The sequence below is a fragment of the Passer domesticus genome, chromosome 8 (assembly GCF_036417665.1).
Source record: "Passer domesticus isolate bPasDom1 chromosome 8, bPasDom1.hap1, whole genome shotgun sequence".
NCBI lineage: Eukaryota > Metazoa > Chordata > Aves > Passeriformes > Passeridae > Passer > Passer domesticus.
Genome location: NC_087481.1, coordinates 48,239,651 through 48,263,149, shown reverse-complemented (window position 1 = coordinate 48,263,149; position 23,499 = coordinate 48,239,651). Strand labels below are relative to the sequence as shown.

The following is a 23,499-nucleotide window of genomic DNA, read 5'->3' as shown; positions in this document are numbered from 1 at the left end:
GGATCAAGTGCAGTTTCTGCTGTTGTTAGAATCTCCTGAACTGATAATTCCTGAAAACAGGGCTCAGGGGAAGGCTCATACTGTATGTGTCTGTCCTGTCTCCATCCACTACAAGGTCTATGCTGGAAAATGTGTCTGTGGTCCTCAGGCTGGATCCAGTATTTTCTCTCCATGACTGATTCTTGTGAAACTGCTGAAGAGCTCTGCAGGTGTAGTGTGCTCACACTGCATAAGGTGTGCTCCACCAGGCACATCCCTATCACTCGATGGCCACTCATCACAATGCAGAGCTAATCATCTGCCTAAATGAGACAGCTATATTGTTTCTCTCCTTAGCCACTCATTGACATGCAAATCTCTATTACAATCCCAAGAGAAATTTCCTCTGACCTCTTACTAATTTCCTTCTTCCAAGTTCTTTTTTGGTCTCACCTACTCATCCCTGAATTTCATTCCTTTAGATTAAAGCCTCCTTAAGGGACTTGTGCTGGGAAGGTGACACTTTTTAGTTGATCCTCTGGGATAGATCCACCTGGTCAATCTGTTGAATAGAAGATAAAGGATTGGGCTGATAACAAGGTAGCTCCACTTCCAATCATTACTACTCTGCTGATCATACTTTGACTCAGTTTCCTCCAAAAGTGGCCTTTGAGGAGTTTTTGGGCTTAGTAAAGGAATGAGCTGTTTAAGTGTGTGTTAATTATTGTTATTACCGACAGGCTGTAACTAATAGTAACCATTTAGCTGGGAGATGTGGAAACAGGTATGCAGTTAATTGCTAGATTTAGCTGAGGTCAGGTGTTACATTGCAGACAATCCATCATTGTTGTAAGCAGCATGAAGTTATGCCCAGCCTGAATTACTGTGAGTCTCCCTTCACTTCTGGTCCTGTGCTAATATCCCAAGACGTGTCACCAGTGAGCATTTGAGTGAAATCTCTAGAAGAATGTGGAACAAATCTGTAAATCGTTTGCTGAAATGCCCTGCCAAAAAAAAAAAAAATCAATAAGGTCTTCCGTGTCAGGAAGGAAATGTTAAAAATATTAATTAAAAAATAAACTCTCTCGTAAATCAAATGGGAATGAGTTAGAGCAGGCAGATAGGGATGGAATAAAATTCCAGTGGAACAGCTTTTAATTCCCTCCAGTTTTCATGGCCGTGGGCATAGGGAAGTGCCTGTCAAAGCTCAGGGCCGTGTCCTGCTGTGCAGGCAGTGAGCAGCAGCGTGCCTGCGGTCAGGGACCAGCAGCTCCGGTGGCCAGCAGACAGCAGGCTCTGCAGGCAGCGCTGGGGGATCTCCTGCTGCCACCGCTGCTGCTGCTCCCCCTGCGGGGAGGACAGATACTGAGAGAGCAGCACAGCTCCTGCGGGAGGAATTGCTGGTCCTACAAGCGTGAGAGACAGCTAAAGCAACAAGGGTTTTTTTTTTTCTGCTGACAAACAGCTGGAGGGGAATCTCCCCCTCCACCAAGTGCTGTCATTTCATATCCAAAAGCTCGTCCCTGTCTCCATCAGCATTTATGTGGGTACATCTCTGCCGTGCATGAGTGATTTATTTAAGCATCGGCAGATACTGTAAACGACAGTACAGCGAAGCACAAGCGGGGGAGGGAACAGAGGGCAGAAATGCGACCTCCCCTCTGTAAAAGCAAGCACAGGTGCCTATCATGAGCAACTCCAGTGCATTTACACCAGTCACGGCAGGAGGGAGAAAAAAGGGTTATTTCAGAGCCTGCTCAGACCTTTAAGGCCACTTTATTATTCGAACTAAAACATTTCCTCTGGGAAGACTATCCACACACGCATGTACTGTTCCTTCACTTTGCACATCTGCTTCCCGCCGATGTGCGGAGGTTTCAGCATGCTGGGGAGGAGGCTTTAGGGGTTTGAACGGATGGGAAGCACAGGGGAGGAAGGGATCGGATGATAGGAGTTTGAAAGTTGGGGTAAGTCCGTCGCTGGAGTGTGCGTGTGAGGGGGAGTGAGGAAGCAGCCACTCACGACACAGGCGCGGGGCGGCCTGGCGGGGCGGCTGCGGGAGGAGTGTGATGCAGAAGCGGCGAAGTGAGAGCGAGCAGAGAGAGAGCGAGCGGGAGAGGAGCGAGCGGAGACTTCCACAGAGGCAGCCGGGAGAAATCACCAGCCAGGATTTGCTCCTCTCTCTCTCCCTCTCTCCCTGATTTCAAATCAGCTCCTCCCCCGTGTGGTTGTGGCTTTGCCTTCCATCACAAGCCTCATCAGCAACACCAGTCTTGGGAAAAAAAAAAAAAAAAAAAAAGGAAAGAAGAAGGGAAAAAAAAGAGACAAAAAGAAAAAGTGCAAAAGAAGATAAAGGAAACAAAGGGGGGGGGGAAAAAGAGGTGGGAAGAAAGTCATCTCCTCTACCCCTCGGCAGCATCTAGCACAGAAGAGTCTGAAACTTTACGTGGAGTTCTCGCCGTGTTTACCCCGCGGCGGCTGGATCGGCAGCGCCCGGCTCCCTCCCTCCTGCTCTCCTTGCTCTTTCTCCCTCGCACTCATCAGCAGTCGGCAGCGATGGAAAAAGTTGCTGGCTGGTACCCAGCCTGGCACGTTGCTCTCCTGTACTGGACATGGCTCTTCCTCTTCACTTATGGCTTTACCGGTGCAGAAATAACTTGCAGATCCTGCCGTTCCCAGGTGCAGCCGCAGCAGCAGCCGCAGCAGGGATTACTGATGCACTTGAGGACCGACAGAGGAGAAAAGGAGCAAAGGAGGTTCCTCGGGGAGAAAGGAGGCGAGAGAGGGCAAGAGGCCGGCACGGAGGATGCCGGGCTGCAAGCGACTCTTTCCCCTGCTTCGGCGGGGATGAAATTCAGCGGCTGGGAGACACGGCGAGTGAGGAGGGAGCCAGAGAAAGTGGCCGGGGAGCGCCGTCCCCGGGCGGCAGCGGCGGCTCCGGCCGAGGACCGACCCCTCCGTGGCCCTCCCCGGGCGGGCTCGGTGCGGCGGCGCTGGGGCCGCAGCCCGCGGGGCTCCGCGGGGCCGGGGCCGGGGCCGGGCGGCGCCGCGGGGCGGGAGCCGGGGGACGGCGGCGCCGCCCGCTTCGGGCTGGAGGAGCTGCGGCTGGCCAGCACCACCTTCGCCCTGGCCGGGGACTCGGCGCACAACCAGGCCATGGTGCACTGGTCCGGCCACAACAGCAGCGTGAGTACCGCGGGCGGGGGCGGCTCCGCCGGGCTTTCCTGATTTCCCCCCCTCTCCCCATCATTTTCTCCCTCCCCTGCCCCCCCCCGTGTGTGTAATCGGGGGTGGGGGGGTGCTGGGTTTTTCTTCTTCGAAGGGGATTTTGCGCCTCCGGGCGCCGGGGATTGGCTTCGCTTAGCAGTGTGCAGTGGGGCAGAAGGGCTTCAAAAGGGCCATTCTTGTGGAGTAGAAAAACTTTCCGCTACCCGCCCGCCCGCTGAGCACATCCCCCTCCCCTTGTCCCTCGCCCCGGAGCAGAGCGGGATCCAGCGCTGCCACCACCCGCGGCAGGACGGGAGGGTCTCTTTGGGGATGCGCCTTCGCATGCTGCCTTCTCCCAGGATAACCCTCACGGGCAGCCGGGGAGGCTCAGCTGGAAGGATGCCCAGGGAAAGCCCCTCTGCTGCTGCTTCTCCTCCTGCCAGCTGTGGGGGCTCACATCAGCCCAAGGGCTCATCCCCAGGCCCTGCTGATGCGGAGATGCTGGAGGGCTTCAGGACTTTGCCTCCAAGGTGTCTCTGTATAGGGGATAAAGCTGCTTTTTGCTCTTGCCACCAAGGTGTTAAATAGGAGAGTTTTGTTTCTTCCTCGTAACCTGCATGTGTCTCAGGAATAGCATCAGAACAGCTCTGACTTGAGCCAAGCAGAGCAAAACTGGCCAGAGAAGTAGGCAACCGATTTCCAGGCTGGAGCCAGAGTCATGACATCAAAGTTACCAGGTTAACTTGAGCACTGTATCCCTCCAGCCTCTGCTGCCGTGGTACCTGGAGCTGAGGCGCAGGGAAGGTAAGGGTAAATTGCTTGGAGTGCTCTCTGCCTGCCCTTAACTCTGCTTGTGGACCAGCAGAAGTGGAGGGATCTGTCTGTCAGGATTCTCCAACTTTGCCTCTTAGAGACACCAAGCAGAATGCTAATGAGAGAGAAGGGGATGCCACCACTACGTGACTGTTGTCCATACAAGTTCCCAGGAGAAACAGGGACTCAGGCTCTCCTCTAAGGTGTCTGCAGCTGTAATGCCAGAAGGTTTCTGGCTGCTTGGCAGAAATCTTTGGCATCCCTCTCAGCTTTCAGTACTAGGAGACTGATAACATTTTGAAATTATAGTCTAGTCATTATGAATTCCTTTAGGTATAGATTATAGTGAGCTACTCAATTTAGAATTGCAGCGGATGTCGTAAGGACTTCACTGTGGGGTTCAGCCCTAGTTAATTGGGACATGGTTTTATGGTCTCATCAGGAAGTTTTTAATCAATTAATTGACAAGGGAATAGTTGTCATTTCCATTTTGAAGGACTTTCCCCTTTCTTCACAACTCAGCTAGACTATTCTTTAATAGTTGTGTGAACAGAAGCTGCCTTGTAGGAACTCAGGTGTGTTCATACAAATTGAATTGAGACTGACACTGGTTTCAAGTGACCCATTTGCTAAGAAAAAAGATTCTGATATAGAAAGTCATCCAGCAGGCAGCAGTTTCTCTGGTCTATCACTGCCATCATGTTTCACCTCTACATTTTTCAAGACACATCTATTGTTATATGTGTGTTTAGGTACACATATATTTGTGTATGTGTTTCTGCCCACTGTGGTAGTGGGGGCTGCTGTTGTCAGGGACTGATTTACTTTCTGAGTGTGTTGGTGTACAAATGTTTTCAGGGGAAAACATTTTGTGACTGTCCTTCCCGAAGAGCTGCAGGTTGCATCGTGTACAGGGATATTATGCTCCCCCCTTCACTGCGGGGGCTCTGGCAGTGCTGTTCTGTTTTGTGCTGTGCGTGCAGCCCCCTCACAGCACAGACTGCAGCTGGGCCTCAGCAGGACTTGGGTGCACAGCAGGCTTGTCCAGGCTCAGCTGAAGCAATGGTGTGCATTCAGAGGGAGCCCAAAGTGGCCCCGACCCATTGTCACTCTGCGGAGGTTTTGGGTTCCCATCAGTGCTGGAGTTGGGAGTGGGATGGGCTTGGGTGAAATGCTTCCTTTAGGGTACAGCATACGTAGTTTTGCCTGCATGGAAGTTGCAGAGGATCCCAATGTGCTGCTTGTGAGATGCTATGTAACCCCAGTGCCCTGTCTGCACTCCGAGAGCAGCAGCTGCTGGCTTCCTGCTGGAGTTTCCGTGCTGTGGCATGGGGATGCAACACACACCTCTGCTCGTTTTCATTCTTGTGTGCTCTGGAAGTGCTGCTGTCAAACAACTTTTGCCTTTTGCCCAGGCAGAGGGGCAGTGTGAAGAAGATCATACTTTGCCGTATCTGTATGAGGACAGGAAAAACAAAAATAAAGCTCAAAATATTTGAAATCCTGGTAGGTGGAAAAACCGGAAAATTAAAGTATTGTCATCATCACGTTTTTGTATTGCAGTGTACCTTATCCTGTCAGTCTCAATGTGGTTCCTTGTATCCTTATTTTGGTAGTGGTGTGGATATAATTGCAATGCTGCTGTGGAGGAGAAAGAACTCCTGAGTTCTGTACGGGATTCTTCTGGGTGTTTTCACCTTCTCTCAGGCTTGTCTGTGATTTTATATTGAGTGTGTGCACCACTGAACTGATGGCATTTTGCTCTGAATTCGCTGTATGCTAGCCACAGGTACAGTAAGAATAATAAATAATAGTACAAGTTGTCCAAGTTTAATTCCATCAACATAAATTGTTTTACATCAGTGCTTATTTGGCTCATCAGTGATTTTAGGTACTCCCTGGACAGCTTGCTCTCCAGATCCACATTCATATTCAGACACTTGGAGCATCTCTGGTCATCTGTAGTGACACAGTTCACATATTCCATAATCTCTTTCCTCTGTAGCTTGTTTCACTGATGGAGTCAGCACGAGTTCCCCAGAGGAGAGCATAGGTGTAGCAAGACTGGCTTGTTAAATGACTGATGAGGATGAAATCAGGAGTGTATCCAGTGTTATATTAAAATACATGTGGGCCTCAGGCTTTCTCTGACTCCCATGGAGGTGAATGAGGCCACACAAAGCTGTCCTGCATCTCCACAATCCTGAGCTCTTTCAATCTGCAAGACGGAGAAGAGCGGCTGCAGCAAAAGTGGGTGCTGAAAAGGGTCCCTGGTTGCACTGAGTGCTGGACTGGCTGGGATGATCCAAGGAGGTGTAAACTGGCCTAAGCCAGCACCCTGCCTGAATTAATTTTGCAATACAACAAGAGCCTAGACTATTGAGTCAGTAAATGGGTCTTGGCAGTACTTACCTGCATTGATGCAGGTAAGGATCCTGAGTGTCTTCCCACTGGCCCCTATAAAACTGGAGTAAAAGTTCATATGACCTGAAATCTTTCTCAAATCTCTGCTGCAAGATACACAAGTGAGATCTCTTGCATTTCTGCACCACTGAAAAATGTCATCAAGAGTGTGGAAGTTGGCAAGTTTCCTAGCTCATGGAGATCCCAAACGTGTTGCTGATGCAGTGTGTTCTGACACTGTAGGTTTGGAGTCTCTACAGCTCCCTTAATGCCGTACTATAGACTAGGGGAAAAGAGCTAGAAGAGATTTATGTGTGGAGCTAAAAGGGAGACCTGTCTTTAATGGAGAGAAGCAAGTCTCTAGGTGATGTCCACAATGAGTTTTTGGGATAGAGATGCTTTTCAGGGCTTACAAAAAATGAAGTCTGCTTCTGTCCTAGGCTGCCTTGGTGCTACAGCTGGTGCTGTGAAAGAAAGCAGCATGGGTTTCACAGTCATTTATTATCATAGCAGTTTACTGTTGCCTTGCACTGGACAAAGTGCTCTCCTGGCTGGATGTTGGTGTAGATCTCAAATTGTGTGGCAGAGAATTTGAGCATGTACTTGGCCTTACACCTGGGGATTGGCTTTTATGTGAGCATGATACCTTCAAACAGCTGATTCAAACTTCTGTGATTTACATGGTGGGAAAGACAAAGCTGAGCTTCTCATAGGTCCTCTACAGCAGCAGATCCTCATCACACTGCTGGAGACACAGAGATGTCTCAAAACAACCGTGGCCAGAGAGGTTTTATATTCCATCCACAGCAGAAGATTGATACAGCTGAAGGGTCCAGTGCAGGATGAAGCCTGCAAGGTCATCATTGCTCTTGTTGGATGATTACAACAGACAGCAGGGAAAGAGTTAGGTCTCTTACGGGAGAGCTTTTAGGCAAGATGAAACTCTGCATTAGGTATTGCTTGCAAGATGTTACTTAATGTTACTGACAGGACAAACTGGGCACAGGTAAGGCAGAACAACGATGCACCTGTGTATTTCCAATGCACTGTATTTCATCCTGGACAAAGTAATTGTGAATAAATTATTGTTGGATTTTCAGCTGACGTGTTCAGACCTACTTCGTAAAAATGAGGAATTTCAAGAATGGCACATAGTACTGCATCCGACAGCCATGACTGATCAAACTACAGACATGTACAAACAGCTGAGGGTCTATCATCCTTCCATTCTTCAGCCTTCTATTGCCTTCTTCCTATTAGGGTAGCTGTTCCAAGCCTTTATCTCCTGACTGTTGCAAGCTTCTCTGATTTCTGTTCTAATGTTGCCATTGGGCAATTTAGATTAATTTTTTTTTCATTTGTGTGTGTTCCTTTTAATTGAAGTTATTTTCCCTCCCTGGCACTTACATTCCCTGGAATTATTTTACAGGCAGTGATGATATACCCTTTCAGCCTCTGGTTTGCTAAATCAAGCAAGCACTCTTCTCTCTGTATCTGCTTGTACAACAGGTTGTGGACAGTGAACTCTGAATTTCTAGGAGTCAGTTTCCCAAGAAGTTGAATTTGAATCTGATTTTTGCTTTTGATGAATGAAGATGCTAACAAATATATTGTTTTTTTACAAGTGAGGCAGTAAAGGCATGCTAAGGTACCTTAAATTGCCAGTGTTCTATCCAGTCCAGAATGGGGGACCATAATAAAATTATTTTCTTCTTTTCATCTCACTTGGAGACTTTGCCCAAATGTCATGTTCATGCAAGAGGATATAGTTGCTAGCCTCTGCCTTTCTCTTGTTGGCAGAGCTGTAGCTCCATAGTAAAACTATCAGGGGTGCCAGCATCATCCCATGAGTGACCAGCATTTTGTTGCATGATGCTGTGATAGCCCGTGGCAATTGAATCATTATAAAGGAGGAATTTTAAGGTAATGAATGTGGATGTGGAGCCCAGAGCCAGATCCTCAGTGAGACCCACGGTGAGGAATGACCACAGTGTCAGTTTCTTCGTACTGAGATTGATTCCTAGGGTGCTGAAAACAGCTGCCAAAAAAGATTCATGCAAGGAGGATGTTGGCATTAATATAACTCAGTGAGATGGAGTCTGTATTATGTACAAATTACAAGAATATATAATAGTATTAAGAGTATAATGCTCCGGATGCTGAGACTGTTTCAGACTAATCTCTTGCTGGAGCTACTGAGAATATATTTTGGAAGGGCTGAATAAAAAGTGAGGAAACAAAAATGGGAATTTAAACCAGGGGAAAAAAAAAGGCAAATCAAACTAAAATATTGCTAAAAGCCCCTTGTTTTAAATTTTTGTCTTGATTATATTTAGTACTATTGGATAATAAAATACTTCACATCCACTCTAGATATGAAACCTCCTCTAAATTTCCTGTAGCTGAGTAGGACTTTATTCCTTTAACCAGAGGTCTTCAGGATTTTTTTGTATTTATTTTCTTCTCTGTGTGTTTGAATTTTCAAAAAAATGACTCAACAGCCATAGTATTTCTTTATTCTGTGTTGCAGTTCATCTCTAGATGGATAAAACATAGGCTTTTCATATACAGAATATAAAATAGCATCCATGGGAAATTGTAATAAGAAGAGCCGTGCTCTGAGAGAAGGCAGTAAGTGAAAGAGAATCTGTGAGGACTGGAAGAAAGGCTTGTCATTGTGTGATGCTGGTCTCTGTGAAAGAGTTTGGGAGGTGGTGAGGAGCTTCTGCCACTGGCAGGTGGGGTATGCAAATCCCATCACAAGGGGAGATTAAGGAGAATAATGGAAGAGCTCTGACAGTCTCAACTGGCATTCATGCAATATCGAGGGGCTATAAACTGTGTAAAGCAATCGGGTTATAGCTTTCAATCTTCTTAATACACTACTTTATAACAGAAAATGGGTTTCTCCCCTTCCTCCTGGCTTCAGATAAGACGTTCACATTTCTCTAACCTGGCGACTACGGTGAAGTCAGTCCAGGGGGGGAAGCCAGGAGGTCAGAAGTCCTTAATTCATTCTGGAGGGGTTAGAGACCCATTCAGCTGTGACACAGCTTTACATATGAAGGGCTGCAAGGTCAGCGTTGGCCTTGGACAATCTCACATCCTCTGGGCTTTTCATACCATGTCAGAGTGAATACAGCCCTCGTGTCGTGCAGAGCTCCAGCCAGGGGAATGAAACTGCCCCATTAAAGACTTCTTTCTCTGGAAAATGCTATTGTAGCTTGGCCTACAGAGCATTTTGTAGGTTCACATTGATTTTACTTTGATTCCAAGGCTCCTGAGAAATAGCCCTCAACAAGCCCACGTTGTGAAAGTTTAAATGCAACATTTTTTTGTTTTGAATCAGGCAGCATTTTTGGAATGGATTTCCGATTCTTATATTCTACATTTTAAAATGATCCAGTGATGCAAAAACCTTGATTCAGTGTGCTGGACACCTGAGATGGCATTACCTCTGGCTGCTGCTTCACAGACTAAGGGCATCCTGTGGGAGCTGTGTCCTACCTGATGTCCAGGCATGGGAATTGCACAGCATCTCAAACTGTTTTTGCCTATATTTAGGTAACTGCTGTTAAAAGTTGTGTGTACAGCTTTTACATCCTGTTCATCCAGATGCAAAGCTGCATTCAGGTTTACATTTCCAAGGAGGAAAAAAAATAAGACTGACACAAGGTGCTTTTTTCCCTCAATTATTTTTTTATACCTGGCCAGCAAACCAAAAAATCAATGACTCCCAGAGCTCTAATTGACATTTCTGTGTTAAATGAAAATGGACCTTGATTCCAATTCAAATGGCAGCACTGGGTGATAAAGTAATTATTTTGGAATTTTAAATGCATATAAAAGTTGATGCAGTAAAATCATTTTTGTGCCACTTGGAATTTTTTTTGGCTGTATCCTAAATCAAACAAAAGTTAATGTAAGAGCCCTTAATCCCTAATTCTCAGTGCTGGTAACACAATAACACTTTTACTTGGTACTGTACTTTCTCTCCTTGGGGAACATAAAAGAAAAGTACTTTCAGAAGGAGCAGGATATTTTAGGATATGTCCTAAAATGTAATTCCTTCCTTTTAGAGGGTCTGTAAGAACTCAGTTTAACCTCCCATGGTGTCCCTCAGTGTTGGAGTGTTCTCTGGTGCCTGCAGGCTGGCTGTGGGAGCTGCTCTGCACTGCCCCGTGCTGCCAGGCAGGCTCAGGCTCAGGGCAGCTGTGCTCAGGTGCCCCTGATGTGAGCAGGAGCCCGAGGAGACAGGTGGAGATGCAGATGGAGGAAGGAGGGAAGCTGCAGCTCTTTCAGCAGCTGAGGGGGGATGTCAGTGCCAAGCATCTCCACCAGGAGCAGCCCAAGCCAGGCCAGCCTCCCGTGTGCTCTGCCCGTGCTGTGTTTGGGGCAGAACTGCTTCTGCAGGGGCAGGGGGGTCAAGGCAGTCATGGACCTTGTGATTTCTCTTTCCCGTTGGCAAAACTCCAGAGATAACCCCTTCATCTCATCTGGGCTTTTGGGGTGGAAGGTGTTTACCTACAAATGGGAAGCTGTTGGTAATTTACACCAGGTTCCAGCCCAGTGTCAGTGTTCACATCCTGATTGTGTGAGGTTTGAGGTCACCTTTGATTGTGTAAGGACAGCAGTACCATGAGCTCTTGCAGGTAATTTTCGTGCACTTCTTCAGGAGGAAGTGAAAAGCTCCTTAGAAAAATCTCAGGCTATATAGGTAACCCAACAGAGATATCCCATGTCATTTCTCAAATGTTTCTCTTTTTCCCCCCATTCTCACCTCCCCCACTGAATTTAAGGTGGAGAAGATAATTCAAGGGAAATATTTTATATAACAAATGTGGGCATGTTTTTATCTCCATAAATTTCCCCTGCTCAATATGTAATTTTCTTAGGTGCACTTTTTTATTGGGGGGGATGAAGTAATCATAAAGTTCCTAACTCAGAAAGCAGTGAGAAATTCCTCACTAATGTGGAAATGGACACTGTTTAATCATTTGGACTTCTCCAGGAAAATTTTTCTTTTAACTACGAAGTATAATTTCAGTAGATGAAAGAGGTCATATGCTCCCTTTCTGTGTGTGTCACTGGGTCAGTTTAAATCTTTAGAAACAGCTTAATGTGCCCTGTTCTTGGCCAAAAATTGTGCCACTATCTTTCACCGAATATTCTCTGAAAACAAATGGAGGAAAAGTGAATTCCATTGACTATTCAAATGAATATTTGAGGATCTTATTAAGTATTTACTTATAGGTAAGTGTAAATATATTTTTCTGATGTAAAAAGAATACTTATGCGGAAAATCAAGCTCTGTATGCCAAAGAACATGATATGGAAAATTAGTTTGCTTTCCATTGCTTTCAATTCAGTTTTCCAAGAAAAAAATACATTCCTGTAGATGAAAGATAAAATCTTTAAATTGATCATTATTGGAATCATAATCATATTTTGGAAATGGTTATCTGCAAATAAAAGTGAGATCTTACTTTTTTTATAGGACAGGCTAAACAGAGTCACACAAGCAAAACAGGAGATACATCATACTTAATTTCAAAATGCACGGGTCCATGGTGAAATGCCACTATGTGAGAGAAGTTTGGGGAGTGATTATTCCCCGAGATATTGCTCTGGCTGTGGGAAATGAGCACTACACCTTCTCCACTTAATTTGTGTTCATGTTTCCACACACCCCCTCAATACATTAAGAGTGACAGAACCTGGGCTAGAGATGAGATGAGAAGGGAATAGATCTGCCCTACATAGATCTGGACTTAGCCTGGATCCAGTGACCTCGTGTCACTACAGATGAGCTGATGAAGTGTAGTAACAAATATTTAGGTTATTGTAACTGAAGGATGCTTTGATGCAGATCTGTGTGTTTGTTACAATAACAAATGACTGTTTAATTGTGTATACTTGAAAACAAAACAAAACAAAACAAAACTAAAATATTCTCCAGTTCATCTTTGGGACAAAAAGCTTCCAGTTTGGTGTTGCCATCCATTTTATTTTCAACTTTTGTAAGATGACGTGTGATCTTTCTCCAGATACTTGTCATCCACTCCAAAACAGCTCATTTTAAACTTGTTAAAGGAGTGAATGTGGTTGATTCCAGCTGTCTGATACCCCAGTCTGTACCCATGGCTGTGGCCAGGGCATGATGGCAGGGCCCTGCCATCTGACTGTGATGGAGGGAGTTGGATCATGGGCCTCTATGAGAGTTGAGGAGACCCAGCTCTGCACTCCTGTGCCATGCACCAGGCTCCTGGCATCTTTTTTTTTCCTCCCAAACACTGGGTTCAGCAATGGCTGAAATCCCTGTTGCTTTCATGATGCTGCAGGCCGGGATCCCATCAGAGAGACTCAGCAGCTCCCATAGCTCCCTCTCCCATGGGAACGTGAGTTCTTCCTCCCTGCAAATGTGTGCTGCATCCTCCTCCTCCTCCTCATCAGCCACCCACAGCCCTGTCTGTTGATGCTGTTGCCTGGCAGCCGCCCTGTGATGGACAGCTTGGAGGGGAGTGATGATTAAACAACCTGAACTGGCTTCTGAAAGCAGAGATCTCATTGTAATGTGACAGGCAGTGACAGCTCAGACAGCAACACATTCTGAGTGTGATTCCTGAAAAAAAAAAAAAAAGGATAAACAGTAAACACACGAGGAGAGAGCCACACACACCTGTGTGTAGGTGTGCGAGCGCTGATGCTCTCCCTTGATGCAGAAGGGCTGGGGAAGGCAAGTGTTTCTGTATTAATGGAGGGTGAACATAACCCTAATAAGTGCCATGATGAACAGGTCAGCCCACGAGCCAGGGCAGCCTGCAGTGATGCTGTCAAACACGAGCTCCTTGGGCAGCAATTAAACGGGATCCTGCAGGTGTTGGCAGCAGGGGGCTGCATGGCCAGCAGGAATAACACTCCTTGCAGAGGGGAGCACCTGGAGGCCTCAGCATGAAGGTGGTGGTCCTGCTATGTCCACCTGCCACATCCCTTCCTGCCTGCCAGCTGGACAAGTACAGGCACAAGGATGCAGGCTGTCATTACAGCGCAAAAGTTAGTCTGTGCACAAGGTATAGATACACACAGGATGCAGTGAAGCAATTAACGTTCGTACTGATGGTTTGTCTGATTTGTGCATGGATTCAGAGAGAAAATGAATGTTTCTGGTGCTTCTCACTTCCTTCTCAAGCTCTCCTGTTAGTTTTGTCCCATGCAGAATTGCTCTGTGCTGCTGTCCTGTCCTCTTTGGGTGCTGCTCCCTTCCAGCCCTCCTCGGGAAGCAGCTCTGTCTTGGCAGTTTTATTGCACCGGTGTTTCCACCACAGCAAACAGCGGAGGTGAAATACTGCTGTAGTGCAAATGAACATCACATTTCTCTTAAAGCAGAGTTAACCAAAGAGATTCTGAGGTTTCCTAGAATTTCTAAGGTAATGTTAAGTGTAACAAGTGTTTCCAGGAAATGTTTGTGCTCTGGATTATCTGCCTATGCTTTGATGGCTGTGCATGTCCTTTTTAAATTGCTGTCAGTGTCTGTCCTGGATACAGCAGCACCAATTTTCTTCAGTGCTATTCAGTTCTTAAGGCAGGCTTATCAGTGAGGCATCTGAGGGATGGCTTTGAAGTGAAATAAGAAAACAAACCCCAAACTACTTTCCAAAGGTCCTTCCAAAAAGAGTTAAGAGATCACCAGTGTTCCTGTCAGACTGAAAGAGAAATGCACACACAAAGAGAAGAAAATTTCATTTCCTGCCTTTCTCTATCCTTCCCATATCTCCTATCTCCATTGCATCTGGCACCCTCTCAGGATGAAGTAGTTGAGGAGAAATGTGGAGTCTGTGCCTTTTCCACTCACATAAATCAGTATTCATCTAAGCCAAGAACTGCTTTGAGGCAAGCAGAAGAAGAATCCATCTCTATTCCTTTCTGACACTGAGGTATTGAAAGGCCAGGCAGAAAGAGTAATTTCTGAGAAATCTTGCATTTGGCAAGGTGAATTTTGGTGGGAAACAAACTTTTATGAGCAAGTAGGGGAAAGAAATACTTTGAGAAATTTTATGAGGAGCAGAGAATATTATACAAAAGAATCAGCATCTCATTATAAAATGTTACTCAGGAAACCTGCACTTAATCCTTCATATAGAGATCATTTTGTTTAAATAAGGACATATGTGGAGATTGTTGCTGGAGAGAGTTCAAAGAAGAGAAAAGATGTCTGTAATTTTGGGCTTCTGCTTAAATATATGGCATTGTGTGGTTGATGTCTGAACTGGGATGACACAAGACAAATTAAATTTTAACTCATTAGTAAATTTTCCTCCTAACAAGCTACTCAGATGATCGAGAAATACATTATGCAGTAGCAGCTGCTAGGAGATGAAAATACTTCATTGTAGCAATACATGGTATAATGAAGGATGGGGAATGAATGCAGTAGTGCAGTAAGGACAGAAGAAGATGGATGACACATAGTCTTAAATATTCACCTTCTGTGTTGAGTTTACACAGGACAGATGACGTCAGTAAATTGAAAACACCACTGAGACACATAAGTCATTAAATACTAATATTAGAGCCACTTGGGGAAAGAAAGTTATCAGTTGTCAGAAGAATTTTCAGTTAGAAAATACAGTTAGTCAAAATCAGAAAATTTCTTGGAGTTATGTCATTTTCAGTGACATTTTCTACACTAAAATATCAACCAAAATTGTCTGCATTCTGAAAAGTGTCAAAGGCTGTGATGAGAAACCTTGCCAATTGACTCACTTTGGCACCAAGATAACGACAACATGGTGGACACATATTCTATACCAAATAGAAAAGAATAAGTTTAAAAGTTCCTTGTTCCTCTGTCCTCTTTCACCCTCACTTTTGGTCATGGGCCCTGTGTGTTCAAAACTGTATTTTTCTGTCCTGGAGAGATTTGGGTTCCATGTCTCTCCTCTTTGCTGAGTCTCAGTTGCATGGAGGGCATCACCACAGGATTTTTGCTGGTTCTTTGGGCACTGAAGGTGCTGCAGGGAGGCAAGTCAGAGGGTAGTCTCAAAGGCTCAAATATTTTCCTTTCGGAACCAATTATGGGGATTTTATAATATGAATAATGATAATCAACACATGATAACATGACAACAGTGATAATCATTGAAGTGTCCAGAGCCACATCTCTATATGTGTTTGAAATTAATCTTGATGTTCTGACATTATAGAGAGGAAATGCTTTCATGTTATTGACAATCAGGTGAAAAATATTTACTGATACTCATGGGAAATTTAATGATCTTGTCTTTCCCTCTTGGGACTGAAACCAAGCATTAGCCTGTCTGAATTCTGCAGAACAGAAATGCTAGCTTCTGACACATTCACATGGAGAATGTAGCTAGAAAGGTGGTTTAAAAATTAATCTTGGCAATATTTTGCTATAAGATGATCTTTATTGGCTGCTATAAAGTTACGGTGAAGGGAACTTGAATATCAGATATTGCTTTTTGTTCCTGAAACAGTCTTAGTTTCACTGAGGATAGCTCTGTGGAAAATCAGAAGTGTGGCAGCTTCACCATTTGTTAACTAGAACAGAAACTCAAGGGGAGAAAGAACTGCAAGAGAAACATTTTTGAAAGCCCAAATAGCTGTTTTTTCACCATTCTGACCCCTTCCCCTGCTGAGCAGATTGACAGCCGAGATCCCAAGGTGCTCAATTTCCACTCAAGCAGGAGCCTCCTGAAGGTGTTAATCGCTGACAACGTTTTGGTGTGGAACAGGAGATGTCTCCTCCCTGTTAATTGCAATTGATGTACGATGTTTCTCTTTCAATCACTGAAATGCTTTAAAGACAAATCTTGTTTCCTGGTTTAAAGAACTGTTTCAGCCATGATCTGGGAGGCAGATGCAGCCGCCTCAGTGTGGAAAGTGTCCCAAGGAATGCTCTGGAGTGCTTTATGTAGGAGTCAGATAACTCCATTGTAGTGGTTCCACTTGGGGGTGAGGTAGGGTGGATGTTTGCTGCTGCTTTAAATGTTTGAACAGGCAATAAGGAGCAGCAGAGACAGAGGGTTTCCAGATCCATTGATTATGCCATTACTCCATTCAACCAAGTAAAGTTTTTTGTGATTTAGACAATTCACTTTTGAAAGGAAAAAAAAAGAATGATGAAGAAGATACAGATGGGCACGAACTCAGGAGATGAGCATTGATTTTAGGGTATGGAGACAAGCAGAAGGTGGCAATTTGAAGGAAGATGAGGGAAGCTCTCAGGCCCTTGAACGGGACCCATCTGTCTGCAATTTCCTGCCTTCTCAGGTAGAAAGAGTGATTAACAACCAAGAAGGGATATGAGGGATAAGTGTAGAGAGGTGAGGGTCTTTTGTAGAAGTCTGTGAAGCTATAAGAAGTCTGTTGAGGAAGAGTTTCTTCTAGCTGAGAAATGGAGCCATCATTGTTGGTAAGCTTTGAAAAGCTGATGTTGTCTCAACTGAAAGAAAATCCACTGTGATCTGAAATGTTTTCTATGACTGAAGAACCAGTGCTGGGAGAGAAATGTGTTCTAACCATGTAGGAGACCTTTCTGTTTGTGGGGCGATGTGGAGAATGATAGAAGACCTAGTAAAACTGGGGGAGGATAAGGCTGGAAAATTGTGTGCTGAGATGTTGCTTGGAAAACACAAGGTTGGGGCAGTAAATGGAAGATGCTGTTGGAGCAGAATAATGTGATTGTGTTAGAAAGCTAAGTTTTTGGGATGTGGCCTAGAGAAATGAAAGAGCAAGCAGGGGGAAATTAGAAAGATGGCAAGGTTTGTGCATTGGGGCAATGCAATCAGAATAATAGGTTTTAACAGTTGTTTAAGCTCCAGAACTGGCTAAAAAGACACTATAGAAGGAAAAGAACGTTTCACTATTTTAGATGCTGATAGCTGGATTGATTTCATGCAAAGAGAAAAGCATGAGCTCTTTGAGAAAGAATAAGGGTTTTTTTTTCTATTGGGGATTTTGGACTTATGTAATGTAGAAGCACTGGCTGGTAACAAAAGACACAGACAGAGGATAAGAGTCAGGAAAAAAGTAAAAAAGCCTGATTCTGTCTTGGTAAAAGAGCTTGATGGACGTGATAAGGGAATACACTGTCAGATATTAACATTGTTAGACAAAATTTCATACTCAATGGGCAGAGATGCTGCTGGAGGGTGAGGTAGAGATGAAAGAATTTACCTTTAGTTTTCCATGATGTGACTTTCCCTGCATACACTGGACTATTTTTTCTCAGCATGTCTGAATGAGAGTCACCTTTCTTAGCCACCACCTGTGGAGGTTTGACATGAACCAGCCAGTCACTTGTGTCTGATGTATCTGGCTTAATTTTTTTTCAAGGCTTAGAGTCAGAGCTGCATGCACATGAGGCCCTCTTCAGAGACGTGGGCAATTACACAAATTGGTGTGGAGACATTTTGCCAGAAGAGATGTATTTTGTTTACCTTCTTGAATTTGGCAGGGAATTGCCTTGCTGCTTGGAGAGGTACAAGCTCTTACAGCAGGAGAGATGCTGTCTCTGGGCTCAGAAAGAAGTGAAATACTTGGGGACAACAAAAGTCTGTGGACACAGCTTTTGTTTTCAAAAGGATGATGTAAGGAAAACCAAAAGCCTTTAGGCCCTCCTGTATCTTTGTGATAAAAGTTAATATGGATAAGGGATCACCCTGTGCAGAGTGGAGAAATCCAGTGGTGCATTTTATTCCTTTTGAGCACGGAGACTTGGGAAGAGCTCTCCTGTGGCTGACAATGCAATCACAGCAGGATGTTTCCAGACTGGCTTGGATTTGGGACTCAGAGGTGCAGTGGGCTGTCACTGTTGAGCTAAGGAGGAGCAACGTCATACCTACTCTTGGTTTGCAGAAGGTTACCTGAGCTACTTGTATTTACCTTACCTTAGCTTATGCCTTTAAAGTGTATTTTCTACTTCAGGATGAAGAAATTTCAAGTGGACAGTTACTATAGGTGGGCTAATGTTTGCTACCTCTGTAAATTGGGTTAGTGTGAGATGTTTCACTTCAAAGCTTCAATTCTTTTTCCAGCTGAAGCTTTTGCATGCCTGCCCTGCAGAATCTTGGACAATGGCACTGCTTCTTTGTTGGGTTTTCTTTTTTTTTAAGCTGGTGTTGGCAGCTGGTGGCAAAGGGATGATTTTAAATGGGCTGATGTGCTATAAAAGGCATAAAGAGGCAGCCTCTAGCACCTCATATCCTGCACTTATCATCTCAGAGGGGCTGGGAGTTTCTGAGATGACCAAGAATTACAACAGCATTTATCAGTGCTGACTCTTGGCTTCTTTCAGAGGTGATTTCTCCCATTCCAATTGATTTTTTTTTTAATGTTCCTCCCCCTCCTTTCCCCCATTCATTCCAACTTCTTTAACTTGTGAAAGTGAAACATGGCTTGGCTTCCTTCTTGTGAAGATCTGCCAACACCCACATTAACCCACAAGTACCTTCTTTCTAGCCAGCATTTTGGCAGGAGACCTTCTGTCTTCATAGTGCATGGTTCCTTCTGGAGAGTAGAACTTGCACTGCTGTTCATAGTTCTGCTTGAAAGATTTTCAAATGTGTGCCTTGAGGTCAAGAGCGTTTTTTTGGATTTTCTGCATGATTTGCTGTGAGATGTGAAAGGAAATTTGCCCTCAGATCCGCCGCTCTTTTTGGCAGTTTGACCAAGGATGTGTTTGACTCTCTCTGGCTATCAGTGAGATCTGGTCCTGGTGTGTGTGCAGTGCAGGCACTGAGGATGGCCACTGGTGTTGGAGAATGATGGGAGAGCATCCCAACTGTCCCTTGCCCACCTGCTGCACCAGCACTGCTCCTGCAGGTGCCACAGGACAAAGGACACTGACAACCTGTCACCATGATATTTTCTGAAAAATCCTCTTTGCCCAGGATTCTTCTCCTGGGAAGATGAGAAGCCTCAGAGGAAATGAAAAGCAGTATGATCTGATCACTTCTCCCTGTGTTTTGCTGCTTTGGAATGTGGTCTGGACATTGTTTACCAACAGGTGCAATCTTTGATTGGTTCTGTGTGAATTGTGTTGACTTAATGACCAATCCCAGTCCAGCTGTGTCAGGACTCTGGTCAGTATTGGGTTTTTATTATTCATTCTTTTCTAGCCTTCTGATGTATCCTTTTCTCTGTAGTTTAGTATAGTTTTAGTATATAATTTATTTTAATATAATATCATAATATAATAAATCAGCCTTCTAAGAATATGGAGTCAGAGTCATCTCTGCCCTCATCCTGGGACCCTCACAACCACAACACCAACCTTTGTGTAAGGAAGGGCCAGACAGTGCCTTCCAGAAGATGAAGGTGCTGGAGCTGTCACTCCAGCAAGGTTAGGGCATAGCAGTTGCATGGGATGGTATCTTCTGCTGGATTCCTGCTGAGATACCAGGCTTTCCTTGTGATTCTCCTCAGGCTGGGTGCTGTCTTGTTCAAGGAGGGGCTTGGAACTTTTCCTGTCTTTTAATCCACTTCAGCATCCCCCTAACTTTCTAAATTAATTGGAAGTGTTCACTTTAGAATAGAAAAACAATATTTTAAGGTATGTGGGAGAAGTGCTTATTTTCAGCTCAGCCTTATCAGAAACAAAATGTTCCACCATTTCCATCCATTATGTAAAGGGAAAACATGAGGGGAACAATGTGGAAATGTTGACAAGAATTTTCCAGTTGATGGTATCCACTGCCCCTGAACAGTGTTTGCCCTGGTGTGTCCTTAAGCAGAATGTGGGTCTGTCCACACAGCTACCTGCAACCTGCTTTTGACACCATTCATGTTCCCTCACACAGAAGGTAAATTGTAGCCAGGATGAAATATTTTTGCTAATTATAAAGCATTAAATGATATTCATCTACCTTCTCCCCAATGAAAAATGCAGTTGAATTATCATTAGAGCTTGTACAGAACCTTTGATAACAATGGAGCCATTTGTATTAAATTCAGGCTTAGTTTTCTTATTCCATGAAGTCCCATCATTGTGTTGATTGTACTTTGAAGTCATAGCAGGCTTCCCTCTCCTGCTATTCGCCTAATTTATTTCAGCCCCAACACACAGCTCCTAAATTCTTGTTAAATTTGTTTCTGAACAAAAAGCCTAAAACTCAGCGTGTCTTAAATGAAAGACATGAGGCAGTTATGGTTCCATTCATTTCCTCATATCTGTTTGCTGTATCTAGAGAGCTATTGTCATGTGTGCACTACTGGGAAATAATAATACTAATAAAAAATAATAATTCTCCTAGGATTTGCTGTCAATAGAAACAATCTATAGAGAACTAAAACCTAGAGAGTGAATGATTAAAGTTTAGCAGCAGAACTGAAAAATACTTTTTGAATGAAAAGAGGCTGAAGAAGACAGACAGGAGCTAGAGAGATCTGCTTGGTCTGTGAAGCCAGTGAGTTAAACACTGCTGTGAAGGGATGGGAGCTTATGTGAGAACTCTGCCTCCTCATGGCTCTCCTGTCTTCCTCCTCTTTCCCCAGGAAACCTTGTCTGTCTTGGGGACATGTTGAAATTTTGTCTCTTCCTTAAGCAGGGCTGGAGGAGCAATTTAAGAGCTTAGAGAGAAGTTTGGGTGAACTCGGTGTGTGTGAAAGGATTTAAAAAGCTGCTTGCTCGTGACTCTGGGCACTGTGTGTGGATGATAATGACAGTGTACAGTAGGTAGTTACTGCTGCCTTTATTCTTCCCAGATATCACAGATTTAACTGGCTTCTGAGAACTGACCTTCCCCAAAGAAAAAAAATTAAAAGTCTTGTAGGCACCCAATTTGAGACAGATCAGGGTCAGCACTGTACTTGGCCTTGTAAGAATTGTGCTTGTCTGGGTGAAGTGAGAATTTTTTTTAACCTGGATGAGTGAAAACCTACAGAATCCCAGGTTCACCAAAGAAGCCCGGTTATTTAAATTGTTCTCTGTTAGTCTCCTCTCAGAGTGCAAAAGAGCTGGTAAAGTGAAATTAGTTTCCTTTCTCTGATAAAAGCAGATTAATTTTAACACTGGCTAAAATTGCACCCATTTTCTCTTGGTAAATGAACCATAAGACACACTGTCAAAAGAGAGCCTTCCATAATGACTGTGGTTAATATTTCAGAGCTTAAACTCAAGCATGAGAGAATCAGCAATATATGCTGTACATTAGCTTGATTTCTGTTCATTCACAGCTCAAGAGTATTCTTCTCTTCCCTCATGCTAATTTCAGAGTTCCGTAGAGCAAGGGATTTGCATCTGATTTCGTACTCAGGTATGTATGTATTTTTATTGGGAAAGCTGTACTGTAGGCAGGATAGTTCATGTGCTTGTGGTTCTAAGCTGGGGCTCAGGAAATCTCAGTTACCTGCTCTCCTGCAGCATTCCTGTGCTTAGCAGAGAATCCCTGTGCCTTGTGGCAATTCAGTTCCTTGAATTGTAGAGTGAGCATGAAAATCCTTTCCTTGCTCCTCATGGAATCTGTCAGTTCTTGGGTTGTGGTGCACTAAAATACCCTCTTAAAATCCAAAGTTAGATGAGGAAGATCTCCTGGGGCTCACAGGTTGAGCTGTGCAAATCCAGATTCCTGTGTTATGAGTACCACAGGTACCAAGGCACATGCCCTGTCTGGGTCTGCTGGTTTTCCTTTTTTCCCCTCACTGTATTTGTGCTCAGCACATTCTTGTGGGGCAGTGAAGATCTGCTGTCTGTCAATCTCAAGACTGCTCCTTCCTGAGGTGCCAGGCAAAGGGTGACTTTAGCCTCATCTTTTGCCCCCCTGACGTCTGTCCTCTGCAGAGAGTCTCTCTGGCCAGATTGCTTGGGTGCTGTCTGTGAGTGCTGCTTCCTCTGCAGAGAACGTGCCTGGCTGGATGCAGTTTTCATTTGCTTTGTGTTCCACAGGGATGTTTTCTGCCTGATTCCTGCTCTCACTTTCCTGGAAGAAAACATTAAATTTCAGACCGTGGCACCTCTGCTGTTAAAACCACATCTGTGTCTGACTGCCCAAGTCCCCCATTACTTTCTAGTCCTATTGCATAAACCAGTAGCAGCCAAGTAAACTACACAGTGCTTAAAAATTACTTGAGCCTTTCTTCCTTACCTGCTTCAGCACTGTTTGGGATCTGGAACATTTGAGTACCCCTTTTGGCTGACAAAGCCAGAAATGAGAAAATACAGTGGGACTGTTATGGTTTTAGGACAGGCACTTTGGAATGTAGGTGAGACAAACTATACAGAGATTGTAGGATAATGGTCTAGCCTAGGATGAGAAGTTGTAGGACAAATGCAACAGCTCTGGTGTGCTAAAAACAAAAATAAGATGCAGCCAAGCTCTTAGTTTTCATAAGAGCTGTTGAAACAGCTGAAATGGTTAACATTGCAATTATTCTCAATAATTCTAATAATATTTCTAATAACTTTAATTATTCTAAGTAATTTTAATCTATTTGCAAATTCTGGTTTTGGTGGATTTTTTTTTTTGGTTTATTTTTTGGGTTTTTTTGTGCCAATTACAGAAGTGAATTTCTTTCTTAATTACCCAGTTCACAAGTCCTGATGTAGATTTCTAACACTTTGAGGCATATTTAGGCAGATCTTTGTTTATGCATTTGGGGGAAAAACAAACAAGGAAATTTGGAAAGTGGTTTTAACATCAACAGTCCTTTGTGAAAAAGTGCTGTTGATTGATAACTGTAATGCTAAGCAACGTTGTTTCTGGAACTTCAGTGTTGTATTCATTCCAGAGGAGTGACAGAAGATGGAAGCTGCTATTCTCACTGTTTTGCCTTGATAAGCCAGTTCACTTTTCCTCAAAAGCCTTTACTAGTTTCACACTTTTCATCCTTACTCACACGAGGAAAAGGGTGCTGCAAAGACTCAGGAAAGGTTTCAGGAATTTAACACTTACTGGAAAGAGATTAGAAAGCATGAGTAGCGCTGCTGGGGTGAGCCAGGATTCTCATGTCATGTCTTTATTATGGGAATCCCTAGGGCTCCTTCTGGGACTCTGTGCTTTGCTTTCTCTGCCCCATTTCACAGCTCTCACTGCAGCATTGTCACAAAAGAAGCTCACCTTTTTTATTTATGAATAT

General features: G+C 44.3%; 1 protein-coding gene across 3 annotated transcripts in view; it reads left to right on the top strand.

The window, feature by feature from the left end:
• Nucleotides 1-2,174: 2,174 nt before the first annotated feature.
• The window catches only part of LOC135306784 (VPS10 domain-containing receptor SorCS1-like), a 257,644-nt gene continuing 236,319 nt past the window's right edge, over nucleotides 2,175-23,499 (top strand). For all 3 annotated transcript variants that reach the window (XM_064431250.1, XM_064431251.1, XM_064431249.1), the window contains exon 1: nucleotides 2,175-3,165. In XM_064431250.1, the coding sequence (XP_064287320.1) occupies nucleotides 2,536-3,165 (630 nt within the window). In that variant the 5' untranslated portion in view covers nucleotides 2,175-2,535. The remainder of the gene's footprint in view (nucleotides 3,166-23,499) is intronic.